The sequence below is a fragment of the Palaemon carinicauda genome, chromosome 5 (genome assembly GCF_036898095.1).
Source record: "Palaemon carinicauda isolate YSFRI2023 chromosome 5, ASM3689809v2, whole genome shotgun sequence".
Lineage (NCBI taxonomy): Eukaryota > Metazoa > Arthropoda > Malacostraca > Decapoda > Palaemonidae > Palaemon > Palaemon carinicauda.
Window position 1 is genome coordinate 160,419,152 of NC_090729.1, and position 17,322 is coordinate 160,436,473.

The 17,322-nt window shown below is 48.4% G+C and overlaps 1 protein-coding gene across 1 annotated transcript in view; it reads right to left on the bottom strand.

The window, feature by feature from the left end:
• Positions 1-17,322, bottom strand: part of LOC137641239 (centrosomal protein of 89 kDa-like) — a 105,287-nt gene that overhangs the window by 85,010 nt on the left and 2,955 nt on the right. Inside the window, exon 2 of the mRNA XM_068373672.1 lies at positions 4,160-4,340. Coding sequence (XP_068229773.1) covers positions 4,160-4,340 — 181 coding nt within the window. The remainder of the gene's footprint in view (positions 1-4,159; positions 4,341-17,322) is intronic.

Consider the following 17,322-nt stretch of genomic DNA (forward strand, 5'->3'; position numbering starts at 1 on the left):
TAGGAGGAAGACTCTACACCTTTCGAAACCGTTGGACGTTCAGCAATTGGGCTTTCAGCATAATTTCCAAAGGTCTGAGGTGGAGTTGGATAGAAGGGCCCCCTCCACCAACCAGTTTCCATCAATTTCCAATGGAGGAGCTAGTCTTATATGCAAACGATCTATTACAAAAGAATACAATCAAAGAGGTAAAACACTTGAAATTTCAAGGTCACTTGTTCAGCGTGCCAAAGAAAGACTCAGACAAGCGAAGAGTAATCCTGGACCTGTCTCATCTGAATTCTTACATTCTTACATTCGATGCGACAAGTTCCACACGCTAACCGTCTCTCAGGTGCGGACCTTACTTCCCCGTGGGGACGTCACCACCTCTATAGATCTTACAGATGCTTACTATCACATTCCGATAGCAAGGCATTTTCGTCCGTTTCTAGGCTTCAAACTAGGCAACCAAGCTTATGCATTCAAAGTAATGCCATTCAGACTCAACATAGCACCCAGGATATTCTCCAAACTGGGAGAGATGGTAATCCAAGAATAACGAACAAAAGGAATTAAAAAAGTAGCTTACCTAGACGACTGGCTCATTTGGTCAAACAGCGTCGAGAACTGCCTCACGGCAACAAACAAAGTGATAAAATTCCTACAACAGTTGGGGTTCCAGATCAACTTCGAGAAATCTCGCCTAGTCCCAAAGACCAAGTTTCAATGGCTGGGATTACAATGGGATCTGCGTTCCCACACGCTACGTCTCCCAACAGCTAAGAGGACAGAAATTGCAAAGAACACAAGACGTTTTCTCAAGGACAAATTGACGTCCAGGAGAAATAAAGAGAGAATCCTGGGTGCCCTCCAGTTTGCCTCAGTAACATATATAGTACTGAAGGCCAGACTGAAAGATATCAACAGAGTATGGCGCTCCAGGGCAAACGAGAAATATCGAGACAAAAGAACTCGACTTCCACCAATCCTGAGGAAAAGACTTCAACCATGGTCAAAGGTAAAAAATCTGGCAAAATCCATTCCTTTACAATAACCACCTCCAAAACTGGTCATTCACACAGACGCCTCCTTAACAGGCTGGGGGGGATACTCCCAGTACAGGAAAGTCCAAGGACTATGGTCGACAGTATTCCGCCAACTCCATATCAATGTCTTAGAGGCCATGGCGGTATTCCTAACCCTAAAACGACTGGCTCCAGCCAGGAACCAACATATCAGATTGGTTCTAGACAGCGAAGTCATAGTCCACTGCATAAACAGAGGGGGTTCCAAGTTGAGTCACATCAACCATGTGATGTTAGCAATATTTTCCATGGCAGCATCAAATCAGTGGCATCTGTCAGCAGTCCAACTGGCGGGAGTACGAAATGTAGTGGCGGACTCACTTTCGAGGACGACTCCGCTGGAGTTGGAGTGGTCACTGGACCGGAAATCATTCTAATGGATCCTGTCTCAGGTCCAGGGTCTCCAGATGGACCTGTTTGCAACAAAGTCCAACCACAAACTAGAGTGCTACGTAGCCCCCAACCTGAACCCTCGGGCTTACGCCACAGACGCAATGTCATTGGACTGGAACACTTGGGAGAGAATTCATTTATTCCCACCAATAAATCTGTTGATGAAAGTGCTAGACAAACTCAGAACTTTCAAGGGCCGGGTTGCTCTAGTAGCCCCCCAAATGGACCAAGAGCAACTGGTTTCCCCTGCTGGTGGAACTGGGTCTCCACCCTCGACAGATACCCAATCCAATACTAACACAAGTAGTACAAACTCGCAATGTGTTAGCTTCCTCAAAAATTCAGAGTGCCCTGACTTTATGGACTTCATGAAATTTGCAGCTCAGAGAGGTGCAGATATTGATCCTCAAAATACCCTGTTTTTAGAATCGGAAAAAAGGGAATCCACCCTTCGACAGTATGATTCGGCTGTTAAGAAACTTGCAAAGTTTTTAAGGGACTCAAAGGTTGAGATGATGACTATGAATCTGACAGTAACCTTCTTTAGAATTCTATTTGAATCAGGTCTAGCGGCCAGTACTATTACTACAATTAAATCAGCCTTGAAAAAGATTTTCCATATTGGTTTTAATATTGACCTTACAGATTCATACTTCTCATCAATCCCGAGAGCCTGCGCCAGATTGAAACCATCAACTCGCCCTAGCTCAGTTTCCTGGTTTCTGAATGATGTCCTTAAGTTGGCTTCTGATACTCTTAACGAGTCTTGTAATTACATTCCATTATTAAGGAAAACTTTATTCCTAATGAGCCTAGCTTCTGGCGCCAGAATTTCAGAACTTTCAGCCTTGACTAGAGATCCAGGTCATATTGAATTTCTCTCGTCAGGGGAAGTCCTACTTTCTCCTGACAAAAGATTCTTAGCGAAAAATGAGGATCCCCAGAACAGATGGTCCCCCTGGAAGATTGTTCCACTTCCTCAGAATCCATCTTTATGTCCAGTAAACACTCTGAAAGCCTATTTAAATAGAACTTCCATTATTTCCTCAGGGCCCTTATTTATTAGAGTAAATGGAGGAACCATCACCCTGAAAGGAATCAGACAGCAGATTCTGTATTTCATTAAACAGGCTAACCCTGAATCATTCCCTCACGTTCATGATATACGAGCCGTAGCTACATCTATTAATTACTTTCACCACATGAACTTTGATGAACTTACGAAATATACAGGCTGGAAGTCTCCAACAGTTTTTAAACGCCACTACTTAAAACCTTTGGAAGCCCTAAAATCTGCTACAGTGGCAGCAGGGAATGTGGTTCCTCCTGAAAGTAATGATTCATAATCAGGTCTTGCTCTATCCTTCTTCCTTCTACCTGCCTTACTTATTGTTCCTACTTTAGTTTTGGTTTTGTTTTACACCTGAGATGCACCCTTAAGGTGCACTCTTATTTCTGGGTCGACCTGTGACGACCGGTGAAAAGAGTCCTTCTTTACACTTTTCTGATATAAATCTTCCAAATATACCAGAGACAGATAAAAGCATGGAATGCAGAGGTTACTACCCTCGCGCGAGCACCTTTTGGGTGTCGTGTATACATCAGGGGCGTGTGAAAACCACTATTCACATGCTGTCTTCCATTTAGATAATTCCTTCATCAAAGGGAAGGGCCGTAACAAAGGCCCTAGAAACCACACTTGGACCACGCCACCGTCACCTAACACGAGCGCCCTCTAGGTCATCCTTCTGTTTTGGACGCATAGTCGTATTGTTTGTGCTTTCGGTGTTTTTCTCGTGTTTGTCGTTAATTCATCATGACTGACGCTGCTACTTCACCTTTACCAATGTTAAGTACCATAGTTTGTTTTGACAGCTTTTTTCAGTGCCGGGCATTTGTGCTTTTTCCAGTAATGTGGATCACGCCCCAGTATTATACCGACACCTTATATAGGTGAGCGAGCTGGGTTCAATCCTGGCATTCCTATGCAACTTTTTTCTCTGGTAATTCATAGCAGATATATACCTTAGAAATGATGCAAAAGGAGCATTTCACTGGGCGGCACAGGTCTCTCGCCCAGAAATAGATTTTTCCTTCGTCAAAATCCCTTTTCTGGGTCGACCTGTCACGGCCGGTGAAAAAGTCCTTCTTTACACTTTTCTAATATAAATGAGGGAAATGGTAATTTGTGGTGGTGTGTCTCCCTCTTGAATGAATGAATAATTATGAGTAGTATAATGCAAATTTGAAGAGAATAAATCAAATTTACAGATACATATAGTGACTTCAGTCTAAGAAATATTCAACATGCAAACAATTTCTAACATAATCACTGAGCTTAGCTTTGATTATAATTGTTCTAAAGCCCTTTACAATGTTTCTACATGAACAAGCTAAACAGCTTTATGCATTTTATATCTTATTTGTACCCTTTGGTCTCTTTATCCTAGCCATCTATTATCTTCAACAAGAAACATATAAGACCGGGGATAATAATCTATAAATGAGACTCATTCGTCGAGTAAAACTGTGTCATTATGAGCACCAATGAATAAACAACAAACAGCATTTATCCAGCAAAGCTCTTACACCTGAAAATTGAAGATATTCCTCTGGTAAACCTTACTTTTTCAAAATATATATATATACATAACGATACAACTGAGGAATCAGATAACTCAGACAAATAAAAGAGATACCTTTGACATTCATCCACTGCCAGTTGGTGTTCCTGCCGAGTTACCGTGCCTTTTAACTGTTCTTGGAGACCAAGACTCTTTTTTTCTTGAATCTCAAACTCTGTTTTCCAAGAAGCTATTTCTGAGCTGAGAGCAAGATTTCTTGCTTCACTCTTTTCCAGCTGATTCTGAAGTTTTGAAACTGTAAATTAAATAATCAAATATTTGATAAATAAGAAAAAAATTTAAAAAATTCAAATGTTCTTTTAAAATTTTACAATATTGCATTAATAGACCACATATTTCATAAACCTTTAAGGTACATGAACCAGACCAACTGTTAGTAATATTAACTATGTGCATAACTTATTTAATATTTCATAGTAATATCTAATTTCTTTTTTAACAAAATCCATTTTTCTAAATCCCATCACTTATAATATCATAGCCAGTTTTAAGGGATGAGAAAACCCAGATACATCAGTAATTTTTACACAAACAACATTATCATCATTATCACTTACTAAGCTACAACCCTACTTAAAAAAGCTGGATGCTATAAGCCCAGGGCCTCCCACAGGGAAAATAGCCCAGCAAGGAAAGGAAACAAGGAAAAAATAAAGTATTTCAAGAACACTAAATAAACTATAAAACTTTAACAAAATGAGAGGAAGAGGAATAAGATAGAATAGTGTGCTCGAGTGTACCCTTAAGCAAGAAAACTCTAATACAAGACAGTGGAAGATCATGGTACAGAGATTATGGCACTACCCAAGACTAGAAAGTAATGGTTCAATTTCCGAGTGTCCTTCTCCTAGAAGAGCTGCTTACCATAGATAAAGAGTCTCTTCTATCCTTAACAAGAGGAAAGTGGCCACTGAACAACTACAGTGAAGTAGTTAACCCCCTTGAGAGAAGAAAAATTACTTGGTAATATCAGTGTTGTCAGGTGTATGAAGCCAGAGGAGAATATGTAAAGAATAAGCCTGACTATTCAGTGTATGTGAAAGGAAAGGAAATATTGACCATAACTAGAGAAAAGGGTTCAATGTAGTACTGTCTGGCCAGTCAAAGGAGCCCATAATTCTCTAGCAATGGTATCTCAATGGGTGGCTGGTGCCCTGGAAAACCTACAACCTAATAAAAGGCAATAAACAGTATGTGACTCTTTGAATGAGATAATTCCATTTTCTGTGGTCTGGACAATTTGCTTGTGGGAAGAGAAGTCATGTGGAGCGAGCTCCATTATAAGTAGTGGAATTGTAATAGAAAAAGTAGATTTATATATCAAATTTTGTTTTTGTACAAACAAACTACTTATAATGTAGCTTAAATCCATACTTAAGTGAGAAATTTTGGGCAGGAATGTCCCCTAGAGATTACTAGGGTTTTGATCTACATATTAGAAAGAGCACCAGGGCTGTAGATGAAAAATGACAAATTCGGAGATAATTTGTATTTTTCCTAACCATACAAACCTTAGCTATTTACATTGGGTTTACTTTTCGGCGTAGCTGAAATGACGAGCCAATAGTTTTAACGAGGGTTAACTACCCCCGCGCTAGTTAGCGGGGGTAGGGGAAGGGGTAGCTTGCTACCCCTCCCCCCCACACACCAGTGATTTGCTTCACTTCACTTAGAGGTAGGACTTGACTTGGGGGTCAGGGCTGGAGGGCAAATATGTGTAAATAGCTAAGGTTTGTATGGTTAGGAGAAATACAAATTATCTCCGAATTTGCTATTTACATTGAGTGACTTACCCCTTAGGAAGGGTGGAAAGTCCCCAGCCTTACTGACTTTGGCTTTGCCCGGGGGCTCCGCCTCCCAGTGGGTAGCACTTGAGAAAGGGAGCCCCTGCACCTCACAAGTTTCTTGCTTCGCTAGGAACGAGTGGCCTACATAAGTTGTGTGTGGAGGAAAGAGCGTGACTCGTCCTATGAAGTTGACCTTGAGACCTTTAGATAGGAATCTAGGATAGGAGGTTCCCAATACCACCTCGTCAGGGTATGGGGGACGCGACAGTATTAAGCTTAATACTAGGAGCACAAGGAAGCATGGGTTACCTGAAGAGGTCGAGGTCAGCTATGCGAAGACCAGGATGCTGCTTCCCCAACAGAGGGGAGGATGAAGAAAGAAGTAAGGGTCAGACAAACTCTTTCATTCACGCAGACTAAAACCGGGTAACAACACCCACAACCTACTGCTACTTGTCCATAAAGGAGCCTGAGGTTAGACCAGCTGTTGTGCAGCCACCACAGGGCCGATAGAAAACGTATCGAGGCTCCTGTGGGTCACGTCCTGCAGGTAGTGGGCTGTGAAGCTCGTCTGACGCTTCTAGACCCCAGCTTGAAGCACCTGCGTCACAGAGAAGTTTCTCTTGAGGCCAGGGACCTGACGTCATGTGCCCTAGGGCGACGTGACGGAGGAGGGTCTGGATTCAAGGCGTGATAGATAACCCTTCGAATCCAAGCCGAGATGGTATTCTTGGTGACCCTCCTCTTCGTCCTGCCTGTACTAACAAACAATGCTCGCACTTGAGGATGAACTGCAGCTGTTCTCTTTAAGTAATACCTCAGACTCCTCACTGGACATAGTAGCAGCTGGTCTGGGTCTCTTGTTACAGAACGGAGACTCGCGATCCTGAAAGAGTCGAATCGTGGATCCGGCACTCCAGGATTCTGAGTCTTGGCAACAAACTCAGGGACGAACCTGAACGTTACCTCCCCCCATCCCCTTGAATGGGCAATGTCGTACGAGAGACCATGAAGTTCACTAACTCGCTTGGCCGAAAGCCAAAGCGAGCAGGAAAGCTGTCTTCCAAGACAGATGGCGATCAGAGGCCTGGCGTAATGGTTCGAAGGGAGGTCTCTTAAGAGCCCTGAGAACCTGAACCACGTTCCAAGGAGGAGGTCTCACTTCCGACTGAGGGCAGGTAAGCTCATAGCTACGTATGAGTAGAGAGAGTTCCAGCGAGGAAAAAATGTCCACGCCTTTCAGCCGAAAAGCCAAGCTTAAGGCTGAGCAATAGCCTTTCACTGCTGAGACAGAACGGCGCATTTCCTCCCGCAGATACACGAGGAACTCCACTATTGCTGGAATAGTGGCATCGAGTGGAGAGATACCCCTCCCACGACACCAACCACAAAAGACTCTCCACTTCGCCTGGTAGACTCCCTCAGAGGACTTTCGCAGGTGCCAAGACATTCTCTCCGACACCTGTTGCGAAAAGCCTCTCTCCGTGAGGAGACGCTGAACAGTCTCCAGGCGTGAAGCCAAAGCGAGGCCACGGCCTTGTGAGGGATGTTGGAGTGTAGTTGTCTGAGTAGCTCATGTCGTGGGGGTAGTTCTCTCGGGAGCTCCGTCAGGAGCTGCAGAAGGTCCGGGAACCATTCCGCGTGATGCCATAGCGGAGCTATCAGAGTCATCGAACAGTTGACCGATGGTCTGGTCTTGTTGAGCATCCTTCTCATCAGACAGAACGGTGGGAAGGCGTACACGTCGATGTTGTCCCACCGTTGTTGGAAAGCATCTTGCCAGAGTGCCTTGGGGTCCGGGGCTGGGGAGCAGTACAGAGGCAGCTTGAAATTCAACGGTGTCGCGAACAGATCCACGGTCGGGGAACCCCACAAAGTCAGGACTTTGTTGGCTATCTGAGGATCCAAAGACCACTCGGTACTCACTATCTGCGAAGCCCTGCTCAGACTGTCGGCGAGCACATTCCTCTTGCCAGGAATGAAGCGAGCTGATAGTGTTATCGAGTGGACTTCGGTCCACCTCAGAATCTCTATTGCAAGATGGGATAGCTGCTGCGAAAAGGTACCTCCCTGCTTGTTGATATAAGCCACTACCGTGGTGTTGTCGCTCATCACCACCACGGAGTGACCCGCCAGGGTCCGTTGGAACTGTTGAAGACCCAGAAATACGGCCTTCATTTCCAGCAGGTTGATGTGCAGGTACTTTTCTGATTCTGACCAAAGGCCTGAGGTCCTCTGGTTCAGAACGTGCGCCCCCCACCCTTCTTTTGACGCGTCCGAAAACAGTGTCAATTCAAGGGGGGGGGTGAGAAGATCCACTCCCTTTCGCAGGTTCTCGTCGACCAGCTACCACCGCAGGTCCGCCTGTTCCAAAGATCCAATCGGGACCTGTACGTCCGGGGAATCGTATCCTTGATTCCACCGGGACTTGAGCCGCAACTACAGGGATCTCATCCTGAGGCGGCCGTTTGGAACCAGACGAGCCAAGGAGGACAGGTGACCTAAGAGACGCAACCACGATTGGGCGGGAAGCTCTTCTCGCCTGAGGAAGGGTTCCGCCACCCTCCTCAGCCTTGCTATCCTGTCGTCTGATGGAAAGGCTTTGTGGAGATTGGTGTCTAACAACATGCCTAGGTAAACTAGTCGTTGGGACGGCTGCAGAGAGGACTTCTCGAGATTTACCACGATCCCCAGATCCTGGCAAAGACTCAGAAGCCTGTCTCGGTGTCGAAGAAGGGTCGACTCCGAGTCTGCTAGGATCAGCCAGTCGTCCAGATAACGATGGAGACGGATTCCGTTCCTGTGCGCCCAAGATGAAATCAGTGTGAACACTCTGGTGAACACCTGAAGTGCTGTGGAGAGACTGAAACACAGCACCTTGAACTGGTAGCTCTTGCCGTCTAGGCTGAATCTCAAGTACTTCCTGGAAGACGGATGGATTGGGATCTGGAAGTATGCGTCCTTTAGATCCAGTGTGCACATGAAGTTTAGAGGTCTCACCGCAAGTCTGACCGTGTCCGCTGTCTCCATGCTGAACCGAGTTTGCTTGACAAACTTGTTCAGCGCCGAGACGTCGATGATAGGTCTCCAGCCTCCAGACGCCTTCTTTACAAGAAAGAGTCGACTGTAGAAGCCTGGGGAGCCGTCGACGACCTCCTGGAGAGCATCCTTCTTGAGCATGGTCTCGACTTCTGCCCGAAGGGCTAGCCCCTTTACCAATCCCATGGCATAGGAGCTCAACGACACTGGATTCGCTGTCAGAGGAGGTTGAGATGTTGTGAATGGGACGCGATAGCCTTGGCCGATCACAGAAATTGTCCAAGCATCGGCCCCGTTGCTGCCACCTGTGCACGCAACTTCGAAGGCATCCCCCCACAGGTGGACTGCCACTCCTAGCGTTTGCGGCCGCGGCCGCCCCCTCTGGGAGTCTTGCCTCCCCTGGAGGACTTACCGCCCCTCTTGTCCTTGGCTGGAAAGGGCTAGGGCTTAGACACCACTTTCTTAGCGCCGGTGCCTGCTTTGGTGTCTTGCGAGGCTGCTGCTGCTGTTGCTGTGGAGCTGGAGGCTTATAGGGCCGAGCTGTAAGGGCCCTATGGATGAGGGAGTCCTGGCTAGACTTCCTCCACCTCTCAGCTGTTCGTTCCATGTCCTGAGGCTCTAACAGATTCCCCCCAAGGAGGGAAGCATGCCTGAGCCTACAGACATCCACGGCAGGGCCCTTCGGGTGGAACTTCTCGGTCACCGCATCACGCCGCTTCAATACAGAGTTGGCCCACAGGGTGGTAACCTGATGTGCCAGGAACTCGATGGAGCATGTGCCCGAGAGTAGGAAGGTCTCCAGGGCCCTCCTATTGGCCTCCTTAGACAAATCCTCGGAGCGCAATAGGATGCCCAGAGACCCTAGCCATATATCCAGCCACGAAGTGGCCTGCATGGCGCACTTCGCGACCTTCTCATGGCTCAGGATCTCCGACGCTGAGAACGTCACCTGCCGGGCGGAGAGCTTCTTGAGAGGAACTCCCTTAGCAAGCTCTTCTACGGAATGATGGAGAGGAAGAGCAAGTCTAGACTCCCCTAAGATCTCAAAATACCTCCTCTGCTGGAGACGAGGAGGTGGGAGGAGTTTGTTCCCGGTAGAGGAACGACTGGAGGAAGCGAGAGCCGCGAGTTGAGCATTGGCCCTGGCTCTGGCACTCTTCAACCCTTGGGACCAGGGCAGAGCCGCGCTCGCCTTGGGGGGCTTCTGAGTACCGTACACCTGGTCCAGGACCGTGTCCTTGCCTTCTCAAGGGGCGATCACGGGGTCCATGAACCCGTTGAGTTGCCTCATCAGGCTCAGGACCTGCCAGAAGGCATGCTCAGACTCCTGCTGGTCTCTTCCTTGCGGGCTGGCAGCTAAGTCTCCCGTCCCCGGAATCTCTTCCTGGGGAGATGAGTGAACGTTCTCCCGGGGTGCAGCTGGTTCCTGACGAATCCTAGAAGACGACTTCGGAATTGTCTTGGAGTCCTTGGGTTCCCTCCTGGGCGGGATACACGACCCCAACAAAGAGGTTTGGAAGGCGCCCTCCGCGCAAGACGATTCCCCTCCACGAGGAGACGACTCCCCCCTTGGTGCCGAGGGGGAGACCATCACCTCACTGGATTCTCCCGAGGACGGAAAAGCCTCGTTCTCGGGAGAGGGAGAAAGCGCCTGTGAAGGGGATGGAGCCTTCCTGACAGACCTCTTAGGAACCAACTTCTCCCTGGGAGAAGTCACCACGAAGTCCACTCCTCTCCTTCTCTTCAGCGGGGGCGAGGCAGTTGTTGGCTTGTGCCCTTGATCGGCGAGTGCCGGCTTCATAGCCTTCACTAACGCCCGCATCAGAGGACCAAACCAAGTCTGCCGAGACACAGACACAGAGTCCGAAATTCCCGCTGGAGGAAAGGGGATTGGGCGATCCTTCGGAGTGGACACCACTGGACCTGCCTGAAAAGGAAAGGGGGAAGAAAGTTGTACTGACCTCTTTGATGTGTCTTCCCTATCCTGCACAAGAGTCCTGCGCTTCGGCGGAGGCGATCCTGAGTGCAGTCTGGCGACACGCGTCCCTGCTGCTGTCGCGGGCTGCGAAACCCGACGCGAACGGGGGTCGTTCTGACGCTTGTACATAGGCGAAGCTACAGAGTCGCGCGCGAGAGGATGTTGAGGCGCGGGCGCGCAATCGCGCGGAGACAAACGAACGCGGGAGCGATCGCACGCAGGTGAGCGGGAGCGATCGCACGCAGGTGAGCGGTCGAGCGGGCGCGCAGGCGAGTGAGCGCGAGGGCACACAGGCGAACGAGTGCGTGGGCGAGCTGGCGAGTGAGCAAGTTGGCGCGTTGGCGAGGGAGCGCGCTGGCGCGTGGGCGAATGAGATCGCTCCGATGACCGCTGACGATGTTGACCAGGAGACCTGTAGCGCGTGAGAGAGCGATGGCGAGCAGGCGATCGGTGGCGCGCTGGTGAACGCTGGCGCGTAGGCGAGCGATGGTGCGCTGGCGCATGGTGGCGCGTTGGCGAGCGATAGCGCGTAGACCACGTAGGCGAACGACCGCATGTGGGCGAGCTGACAGAAGGCGACCCATGTCTCTCCAGATCCTCGGGGCGATGGCGCGTCAGGCGATAGGTCACGTGGGCGGTCTGGAGATCGCTGATGCGCTGGGGACCGTTGACACGCAGGAGATCGCTGATGAGCAGGCGAATGTTGATGCGTCTGTGATTGCTGGTGTGCTGGTGATCACTGGCGAGCAGGAGGGCGCCGCGTGGAATCCTGTGAGGGCGCTGCCGGCGAGGTGTGCAAAGGCGAAGGCTCACGAACGGGCTCAGGAACAGGAGGCGTGTGGGCGCACAGGCACTTTGGAAGTACACGCAGGAGACCGCGAGCGTTGCTGCGCTGGAACAGGCTGACGAGCAGGATCACGAGGGCGAGGAGAAGAGTCCTTAGTCACAACTTGAACCGAAGTTCTAGGTAGCGCAGGCGAGCGTGGGCGCACAGGGGGCGAGTCAGGAACTGAGAGCGCAGGTGCGCTCTGACGGGCAGGAGATCTAGGGCGCTCAGGTGAACGATGGCGCACTGGGCGCTCAACAGGAACAACAGGATGAACGATGTCCTCAGAAGAGCGCTGGCGAGAAGAGGGGCGACGATCATCAGAAGAGCGTTGGCGAACGGGAGAACGCTGGCGATCAGGAGAACGCTGACGAGCAGGAGAGCGCCTGTGCGCTAACACTGCAGGAGGGCGCGCAGAGGAACCCTGACGCACAAGGGAAGAACCCACACCGTGGGAAGCAACCCTTTGCCCCGAAGGGACCGTTGCCCGTCGGCTGACGAGGTCAGGCTGCTGGATGTCTGCACCAGAAGCTGAAAGTCTAGAAGGCGTAGGAGACCGATCCCAAAGAGGTCTAAGGAAGCTGGAGCTGCAGGCTGCTTACGGCGAGGAGAGTCCCCCTCGGAGGAAGGAGGAGAAGATTCAAAAAGGCGCCTCTTAGCACCCTTATGAGGAGACGGGAGGCCCTTGTTGCGCAGCGGACGGTGAGCCTTACGGCGAAGGTGGCCACGAGGAAGATCGTCAGGACCATCAGTCCTCCGAAGGGGAGTCTCAGTCAAGGCACTCCCCCGAGAGGAAGGCTTGGCAGCAGAAGAGCCCGCGGGACTCCCTTCCCCCTTCGAAGGATGTACGGAACGGGGAGGAGAGCCTTCAGCACCATCATCCACAACAGGAACCGCAGAGGATTGACCCAACCCGTCGGAAGCCTCTGCCACCACGACGTCGACGATAGACAGAGGATCTACCTCTGTTATCACCGGCGACTGCTTAACAGCAGCCCCCAACTGGATAAGGTCAATCAGGGCTTCCCTGGAGGGCAGGCCCTTAAGCCCCAAGGAAGCCCAAATCTGAAAAAGATCATCATGAGACAAGGAGTCATTAGCAACAACCTCCCCCGGAGGAGGAGGGGGAGCCGCCCCGCTATGGGAGGCGACGCCTTCTCCCTCAACCCAAGATCGGGAAACAGAACTAGGGCCTGCGCTCCCACTCGGCGGTCTCTCCTAAGGAGCCGAACGAGGGGGAGCTTCGGAGGAGGTTTGGGCGGCGAAAGAAGAGTCCCGAGAGCCTTTCTCCTTCAAGGCAACCCCAGAAGGAGAACAGTCTCTCTTGGACTTCTTCTTACGCCGGTGGCCAAACCTCTCCCACTGGGAGGCAGACCACTCCCTGCACTCACTACAAGTATTCTCTCTGTCACACCGTCGGCCTCGACACTGCGGGCAAAGGGTGTGAGGATCTGTGTCCACCGCAGACATGAAAGTACCGCAAGGGCAACCGGCAATACCAGGGCACTTGCGCATGGTGAACAACTAAGGGTGAGGCCAACTTCAAACGCACACACACAAACTGGAAGAAAAAGCAAAAAAAGATTAAGGCTGGCAACGAGGACGATGGACAGACACGTCTGTTCATCGCCGGAGCCAAAAGTGAAGTGAAGCAAATCACCGGTGTGTGGGGGGGGAGGGGTAGCAAGCTACCCCTTCCCCTAACCCCGCTAACTAGCGCAGGGTAGTTAACCCTCGTTAAAAACTATTGGCTCGTCATTTCAGCTACGCCGAAAAGTAAACCCAATGTAAATAGCGTGGTTTGTATTTCGGTTATGGAACAAACAAAATTTTAATAATGAAATTCACTATTTCAAACCAGGTATTGTACTTGCCTTTCAGTTATTATATTAAGATCATACATCACTCTATAAGAAAAAGTAAAGAACACTCTCTCTCTCTCTCTCTCTCTCTCTCTCTCTCTCTCTCTCTCTCTCTCAATGCATGGTGCCACAGGGGAAACTTAACCATAGGTATGATTATTACCCTAAAAATATCTTGACGTCACTAAAACAGGGAAGGAGGGAAAGAAATTAATGACTACAAAGTAAGCATTGAAATAAATTTTATCAATAAAATTATACTTATTTCAATGAATCTCACCTAATGGTCATCATGCTGACTCACACATTATTTTAGTTCTGATTATATCATCATCATCACTATAATTACTATTATTATTAGCTAAGCTACAACCTTAGAAGAATACTATGAGCCCAAGGACTCCAACATGGAAAATAGCCAAGTGAGGAAAGAAAATGAGGAAACAGAATAGTGTGCCAGAGTGTACCCTCAAGCAAGAGAACTCTGACCCAAGACAGTAGAAGACCATGATACAGAGGCTATGTCACTATCCAAGAAAAGAGAACAGTTGTTTGATTTTGAAGTGTTCTTCGCCTAGAAAAGTTGCTTACCATAACTATAACTATAGAGTCTTTCCTACCATTACCACGTGGAAAGTACAGTAGCCACTGTATAATAACAGTGCAGTAGTTGACCCGTTAAGTGTGAAAGAAATTTTTGGTTGTCTTTGTGTTGTCTGGTGTATGAAGAAAGAGGAGAATTTTTAGAGAATAGGCCACACTATTTGAAATATATGTAGGCAAAAAAAAAAAATGAGACATAACTAGGGAAGGATGCAATATAGTACTATCTGGTCATTCAAGCGGTAGGATCCAATAAATGGCTGGTGCCTTGGCTAACCTACTACCATATGAAGAGAGAGAATATAAACTAATATCAAAATAAAATCATATTCATATTAGTTTTTCTAAAATCCCCTCTGCTGATAGCAAAATGTTTGTATTTGCTGATACTCCTCATTTGATAAAGTTAATTAGAAAGCATCGTTTTGGTCCACTGCTTTCATAAGGAAAATGGTAAATTCAGAGATAATTTGTATTTTTCCCTAACAAACACAAACCTAGAGTTATTTATGTGGATATTCTTTCAGCGGCAGCTGGAGGTAGCCATGAGACTTTAAATGCGAGGTGGAAACCCTGCCTAACCGCTTAGATGGTAGGCATGGGGTGGCTGGGGGGTACCCAGCAGCCTCTATATATACTTTCACAGTGGTGAGACGTCACTTTTTATTGTTTATTGTAGGAAAGTCCTCTGGGGGACATGTGATGATGAGCCAATTTTTATAAATAACTTCAGGTTTATATCAGTTAGGGAAAAATACAAATTATCTCCGAATTTGTCACTGTTCCCATACTAACAAACCTTCCATTATTTATGTGGATGACTCACTCTTAGGTGAGTGGAAGTCCTAGACCTGGCATGAACAGTGACCCGGTTTTACCTGGGACAGTGTGTGACTGTGATCTAGGGAAAACCTTGACACCTCGCTGAAATATACAAAGTGAGTACAGTATATTCACGGCCTGTGCAACTTAGTAAAATAGAGGTTGTTATTTGTATGAAATGTCTGAGTTTTGAATAGGTAAAACATCAAGACGTATCCCATTGCTCCCTCGCAAAGGCAATGGACAGTATAAAATTTTTATGACTTATACTAGGCTACACAAGGGAAGTGATAATTACCTGCAGAGGTTGAAGACAGCTTGCAGAGGGACCCATGGCGCTGTACCCCAAGAGGAGAAGATGAAGGAAGGAAAGCCAGACATTCTTCTCATTCATCCCAGTCTCAACCCATGTAACCAATGCCCTCAACCAACTGCTACTTGTCCATTAAGGAGCTTGAGGTATCTTAAACCACTTGTTGAGAAGCTACCACAGGACCAATAGTAAACGTATCAAGCCTCCTGTAAGTCACGTCTTTGAGGTAATGGACTGTGAATGTGGTTTATCTTTTCCAGACACCAGCTTGAAGGACCTGCAACACGGAAAAGTTGCATTTGAACGCCAGGGAAATATCAATTCCCCTGACTTCATGGGCTCTAGGTCGACGAGCCTGAGGAGGATCTGGAGCCAAGGCTCTTTCAATCACTTGGCGAATCCAGGAGGAAACTGTTCTTTGTGATCCTCCTCTTTACTCCCCCTGAACTAAGTAACAGCAATGTTAGTCTGGGCCGTGTTGCTGCAGTGCGTTGAAGATAGTATCTCAAACTTCTCACTGGACAAAGTAACAACTGATCTGGGTCTTCGGTTACAGAGCGAAAACTTGGAACCTGAAAGGGCACGAATCTAAGGTCCAGCACCCCTGGATTTTGAGTCTTAGCAATAAACTCCGGGACGAAGCTGAGCGTCACTTTCCGCCATCCCATAGAATGGGCTTTGTCTTATGAGAGGCCATGAAGTTCACTTACTCTCTTTGCCGAGGCTAAAGCGAGTAGGAACTCCGTCTTCAAAGTGAGATTTCGGTCAGTTGCATGGCGTAATGGTTCATAGGGAGGCTCTTTTAGGGACCTGGAGACGCGAACCACGTTCCAAGGAGGAAGCCTGATCTCTAACTGGGGGCAATTGATCTCATAACTCCGTATGTGTAAAGAAAGCTCCAACGAAGAGGAAATGTCGACTCCTTTCAGCTTGAAGGCAAGGCTCAAGGCTGAGCGATAGTCTTTCACCACAGATACTGAAAGGAGCTTTTCCTCCCGCAGGTATACAAGAAACTCCGCTATTACTGGAATAGTGGCCTCAAGTGGAGAGATATTCCTTCCACGACACCAACCACAGAACTCCCCACTTAGCCTGGTAGACCAAGGCTGAGGACCTACGCAAGTGTCCGGACATTTGCTCCGCAACTTGTCGTGAAAAGCCCTTCTGAGCTGGATAGACTCCCCTCGTGAAGTCGAAGCGACTGCACGGTCTTGTGGAAGATGTTCGCGTATGGCTGTTTGAGTAGATCTGGTCGTGGAGGGAAGTTGCAGGTCTGGGAACCACCCTGCGTGATGTCATAGCGGAGCTACAGGGGTCATCAATAGATCTCTAGATGCTCTGGTTTTGTTCAGCAGTCTTCTCATCAGACAAAACGGGGGTAAAGGCATACACGTCGATGTTGATCTACCGTTGTTGGAATACATCTTGCCCTAAAGCCTGAGGGTCCGGGACTCGAGAACAGTAAAGCGGAAGATTGCTGTTCAGAGATGTTGGGAACAAGTATATAGTCAGGGAACCCCACAAGATCAGGACTTTGTTGGCTATCTGACGATTCAAAGACCATTCGGAGCTTACTATCTGAGTCGGTCTGCTCAGACTGTTAGCGAGCAAATTCCTCTTACCGGAAATGAAACGAGCTGATAAAGCCACCAAATGTTCTTCTGACCATCTGAGGATCTTTACTGCAAGATGGTATAGAGGATGCGAAAAGGTACCGCCCTGTTTGTTTACGTAAGCCACTACTGTGGTGTTGTTGCTCATCAACACCTGCCAGTAACTGTTGGAACTGATGAAGAGCTAGGTAGGCTGCTCTCATCTCTAGAAGATTTATGTGCTGGTACCTTTCTGATTCTGACCAAAGGCCGGAGATCGTATGACTCAGCAGGTGAGGCCCCCACCCTTCTTTTGATGGATCTGTGAAGAGCATCAAATCCAGAGGGGGAATGAGAAGGTTCTGGCCTCGCTGAAGGTTTTCGTCTACCATCCA